The sequence below is a fragment of the Alligator sinensis genome, unplaced genomic scaffold, assembly GCF_000455745.1.
Source record: "Alligator sinensis unplaced genomic scaffold, ASM45574v1 scaffold1339_1, whole genome shotgun sequence".
In the NCBI taxonomy this organism is placed as follows: domain Eukaryota; kingdom Metazoa; phylum Chordata; order Crocodylia; family Alligatoridae; genus Alligator; species Alligator sinensis.
In genome coordinates, this window is record NW_005842490.1 from 1,148,371 (window position 1) to 1,154,370 (window position 6,000).

Consider the following 6,000-nt stretch of genomic DNA (forward strand, 5'->3'; position numbering starts at 1 on the left):
CAATAGCTAGAAATGATCCTTCTTAATTGATTCAGAATTATAAATCACCCTCAAAATTATGCATTCCTCCGGTTTAAAACCACATCAATCATTAACAGGAATATTGTAAATAAGTGAGACTTAAGTGGAGCTATAAAGAACTAACTGTCATTAAAAAAAAGTTACTGTTGTTACAGTAAGTGTCACTAAAATAAGGGCAGTGGCTCAAATTAGATGTTCCTTTCTATGCTTTTTATACCAATTTCTGCTCCCCACTCCTAAACTTAAGTAGCTTGAATATGTTACTAAAATAATTTGTTTACTTAAACTTCTGTAACCCCCTTTCAAGCATTTCCGAGTGCCATAGTCACTGATGAGTTACCATGCATGTGACAGAGGTTGGGTTCTCTCCCACCCCTGACTATTTACAGAAGCATGAAAAAGATAAAGGCCACATTTTCAGAGCAGCAACATGCAGCTTTGGGTGCAAAATATTCAGTTATGCTGAGCTCCTACAGCTGGGTTAGAAATTAGACAGACTGTGAGAAATCTGATTGCCGTTTTGAGGGTGCGGCTGGATAGTTCAAACAAAAAACCTTGCAGGGACCACCAGAACTTACTTTTGGAGAATGAAAGGCGCATTTTAGTTTTCGTGTCTCTATCGCATGTGCCATTTCTTTCCATTCACTAGACATGTCATCACGATACGCCAAGGACACATCAAGCGTAATCTCTGCATTATCTTCTGCAAAAGTAAAGAAACAGTCAAACTTGTTATGAAAGAACTAGAAAGGAGCATCAGCCAGTTGGAGCAGAATCTAAATATTTAAAGCCACTGGAAGAAAAGATGCTGATGTACCTATGGTGATAGAAATCCCTGCATTCAAACTCATATGTCAGAAAGATCCTACTTGAGACATTAACTTGCTTTCCAGCAGAGTTGTAGAAGTCAAAGATGCCAAACCTTCATTGGTGTACTTGGTTTCCTTTTGTATGATTGCTACCTCAATGTGGGCTGTAAGGCACATATATATGCTCAGCATCCTGTATTAAGGCTCCGGGTAGCCAAGGAAATCAAGGTTTATGTAACAACTTAGAGCCACATTGGTCAGATACTGCCACAGGGGATCAAGGCTAGGACCTGAGAGGAACTCTCCTCAACAAATTAGTAGAAGTTTTAAGTATAAAATAGCTAGAGTGAATGAATAGAAGCCTTGGAAAAGGCTACTCCCGTAGTCCTAATTTTGATAAAGGAACCAGAATCTAGTCAACACTTGTCGAGTTGGTAGACACCACCAAAAACACAAAATATCACACAGAGAAGGACTGAAATCATGCCACCGGTGGGAGCTTTGTGAGTTGGTACACAAGTTTACACCTGATGTCCCCCCCGCAGCTCTCCTGTTCCTAAGCATGTCATACAGCAGAATTAAGAACTGGCCAAACATTACAAAATAGCTTTGACAAGTTTTTCACATGTGTCCATTGCTGAATATGAGAAAAAATGTTCATGAGATTTTTTTTTTCCAATTAAAATGAGAAAAATCAAAGTAATTCATAGGAAGAAAAATCATTTCTTCATCAGCTCTAATTAAACTCCTCTGACTTCAAAGACAAAATGGTTCCTTGGACTACTACTAATTAGTACTAGACAAGATAGCCTGCAAATTATTGATCATAAAACAGCACAGGCTATATGGGCCTTGTTGGATAAAGTTTTTTAAAAAAAAGTCAGGAGTACATCCTTTGTGAAGTGTTGCATACATAATGCTAATCCCATGCAGACTGACTGCAATCAGACTTTGAGAGGGTTTTTTTGTTTTGTTTTTTTTAGAACTGCTGGTGAGCAGTGTTAGTTATTCCAGTTTTGCCTAGTTTTAACTTTATGGACATACCTAACTATATGTATTGCATACTAGTAAGAAGGGAGCTTTTATACCCCTGACTACCAATTTGACTATCCAAATGAAGAATAGGGATGTCCTTTGGCAGCTCATACTTGTGAAGATTAACGAAATTTAGAACTTCTCCCTCCTACAGGTTTAGTAGTTAGAGGGGCAACATGGAGTAATGCCTTTATTCAGTTTTAGACCTGCCACCAGCTCACTACTGTAATACCAAGCATCACAGAACCAGGAGGGTTGTGACAGACACCTGTATGGTGGCCTGGGGTTCCAGCATAGTCATATGTAGTTTTAATGTTCCCCAAAGACCATGTCCCTTGTAGGGTAGTCCAGATATTCACCTCATCCTATTCTGAATATGTCTGCAACTAGTAAATGGTGACTATTTCACACTGCATTTTTCTGGAGATTGCCAGGGTATAGTCAGAGATGAAATTAGACAAATCAGATTTGCTGAGATGGCATTCCCTGGGCATGCAAACCATAGCGAGTAGTAAGAGCTTTGGAAGTCTGGCAAGCAGCAACACATAAGCGAGGGACTACTTGGTGCACCCCCCTCTCTCCCCATGTCCCACACACTGGGGGGCTGCAGCCTGGGGGAAGTGGGTTGGTAGTGATTTGTGAGCAAATAATTTCCAAATCTGTTCCTTCTCTTCTCTAGGTGAGTATCTGCCTCTTCCTCATCTTTGCTGCTAACTGTACTTTTCATGTGACAGTTGTCCTTTCTGTGAAGGCTGAAGCAAAAGGCATTTAACATTTCAGCCATCTCTGCATAGTCTATCTTCCCCCCCATATTGTTCAGTTGAAAACACAGTGAAAATATAGGTCCCTTTCTAGTTTCTAACACTATTGTTTTGTTGTCTTTTATACCCCATTGCTACCTGCATTTCAATTTGTGCCTTAGCCTTCTTGATTTTGTTCCCTTTCTCAGCAGATATCAGGGTAACTAAAGCTCCCAAGGGCCTGCACTTTGGATGTTTCAGTAGTTGTTAAAAAGCGTGATTCTTTCCTGTTTGGTGATCTATAATAGACATCAAACATCCATCATAACATCACCTCTGATATTTTCCCCTTTTCCCTAACACAAAAGGGTCTTATGTTCATCTCCCATACTATTCCGTATCTCAGAATAAGTGTATTTATCTTTAATATACATGTCAAGATCTCATTTTTCCCTGCCTGTCCTTCCTGAACAGACTATACCCTCCACATCAATATTCCAGTTGCATGAACTATTCCACCCAGTTATACTTTTCCTAGTTAGATCATGTTGTAGGTCTACTAGAACTTCCACAACATCCAGGATAACTGGCTGACTGCCCCACTAATTACTCTCATGATATTGTTAAGACACACCATATTGCCTATTCTTCCTAGGCCTTTGTGTAGGTCGTCCTCCTTCTTATTGGTCCGGTGGAGCTATTGTCTCCATTCCCTTTTGGGCTCAACTGAAAGATCTCCTTACAAGGGCAGTGAGTCTATGTGCAAAGACAAACCCTTTCTTTGCCCAGTTGGCCTTTGTCTGGGAAGATGACCCACCAGTGGTCAAAGCCAAAGCCCTGCAGACAGCACCATTTGCAAGACCACATTTTGATCTCTAGGATGCATCTATCTGTGCCAGGGCCTCTATCCTTGTCTGGAGAGCTAGATAAATAACTTGAATCTCTGTCCTTCAACTTGATGCCTGTGGCCCCATAGTCATCGTTCTTGATCTACTCAGGACTACACCTGGCAGCATCACTAGTGCCAACATGGGCTGGCAGCATAGGGTAGTAGTCAAAGGACAAAATGAGTCTCAGACGGCAGGGTAGAGATGCACCTTATAGACTAACTAAATGAGTGAAGGTGCTTGTGATGGGTTTCTGGTCTGGTAAACAGCTACTATGTCTGGGTAGTTCTCAAGGCTGTTTGTTAGTTCTGTAAGCTTGCTGTTGACCTGTTCCTGTTTGCTGTATACAACACTGATAATGCAGTTCCTCAATTTCTTGGAGAGAATAAAGAACAGCCTGTCATAATAGGCAATATGGTATAGAGAATGGAGTCCCTTGGGTATGATATTAACTTGCTTGCATCTGATCAGAAAGAAGATATCCAAGCATATCTGAGTGAATTTCTGGTGTAGGTGGATTACAACCCATCTCATTCAGCCGAGCGTGATGATATCCATGAGTAGAGAGGGGTAGTTAGCCAGGTTAGTTTTAAGTTAGACAGGAGGCAGGGCACAGTGGCACTTTATAGACTGACTTAATATTCAATTATCCACCTTCTGCCCAACTTAAGACTAACCTGGCTAACTACATCTCTGCTCACAGATGAGTCTCAGTAACATTTCCACAATATCTTGGATTTGGGCTTCCAGGAGGCAGACTTCAGTCTTGCACAGAACAAAGGAACTGTGGATGACGACCACCACCACCAGAAGATGCCCAGTGGCAAGTGTGTCCATGCAACAAGGCTTATTTTGGCTTCAATGAACTCTATCATGCCCATTTTTACCACCTGCCAGCATCAGTTCTGAACAACTGTAATAGGCCTATCTGTTTTTCATTGTACTGACATCCAAGTACAGGTTACTACAAAAACTATCTACTTTGACCTTTCCTAGAAATAGAAGCTGGCATAGTTGCGAACAAACTGATCAGAAATTTCACCATGCGTCAAGTTACCCATTTATCTAGTCTGCTGCAAAGATATAAAAAGGCCTATAATTTATATATTCAACACCCAATGACCATATCTTGTCAGAACCCTTTTGCATAGATAATATTCACCTACGACCCCAATAATATTATAAAGTGGCAGTGAAGTGCCAAGGAATACAGCAACCAGCATACTCAGGTCTGAAATCCTGGGCATAATATATAGTAGAAGCTTTGCTCTTTTGAAAATCCTGGCCTCTAAGTCACAAAGAGATGCAGGTTTCAAGTCTACAAACGAGTAACAACGCATTCTTGAAACTCTGCTTGGTTTACATATTTGTCATCGCTTTCAGAGTTATATTTTTGTTAGGAGCATGTGGTGGCACGCTCACCCAGAATGCTGGGAAGGGGTGTGGATGGTCTCTGTGGTTTGGACTTGCTATTTATATAGTGTTTGGAGGTGGTTCTCTTAAGCTTTAATGTGGATTCAACAAGGTTTCTCAGAGCTGTTTTTGTATCATGTGTGATCTGTGCTTCCCAGATTGACAGCAAGTTCTTACACTCAACAGTCATCTTTACAATAATTAGTTTTCCATGAATATATGGACCCAGGTCCACTATTTAGAGAACCAAAAAATAATGCAATAAATGAAAAATTGGGTCAAACTTGGCCCAGAAGAAACACACACACATGCACGCACATACACACCCTCTTCCCCCTGGTCAACTGGAATGTTGGCAACTTGAATTGAAAATACAAATTTTTTTTTTAATAGTTTCATTTTCACAATGCAAACACTATTCCTCTGTGACTGAGCATGAAAACCAAAAAATGCAAAATATACACTAGAGCCTCTTTTTTTAAGCTAAGAGAAAGAAAGATATTTTAAAGTTTTTAAATGTATTAATCTATTGTGGGATTATCCCTTTAGAACAGAAATGCAATTTTATCATAGCTATCATTTCAATTGTAAGGACAGAAAGATTTTTTTTCACCCCAGACCATGAAGTAAGTGAAAAACAGCAATTGTTTCAAGGGAGAAAAAAAAATAATAATGGAAAAATGAGTCTCTGCCAAATATTTTGACTATGAAAGTTTGTAACAATTACACACATTCCATTAAGCCCTCTAAACTAGTGGTTTTCAAACCGTGGGGCACACCCTGCTGAGCATGAAGGAGCAATGTGGGGGCCGCAGTGCAGCGGGGCGCGGGCAAGAAGCTTGCAAGCAACCAGCACTGCTGCAGCCTTGCAGTGTGATGCATGGGCGGGGATCCCTGGGCAGGCTCCACCAGTGGGTTGCTGCGTTCAGCCTAGAGCTGCAGCGAGGCCAAAGCAGGAGGCACTGAAGATGTGGCAGATGGGGCTCGCCGCACAGCAGCTGCTAGGATGAGGATTGAGTGTCCTGTGCCTGGCTGCACTGATCCTCTGGGATGAAGGGGGCATGCACAAAATTGTCACTCAAAGGGGAGGGGGGG

At 41.2% G+C, this 6,000-nt stretch overlaps 1 protein-coding gene across 2 annotated transcripts in view; it reads right to left on the bottom strand.

The window, feature by feature from the left end:
• WLS (wntless Wnt ligand secretion mediator) overlaps positions 1-6,000 on the bottom strand; it is a 43,052-nt gene that overhangs the window by 29,144 nt on the left and 7,908 nt on the right. For both annotated transcript variants that reach the window (XM_025212867.1, XM_025212868.1), the window contains exon 2: positions 600-724. In XM_025212867.1, the coding sequence (XP_025068652.1) occupies positions 600-724 (125 nt within the window). The remainder of the gene's footprint in view (positions 1-599; positions 725-6,000) is intronic.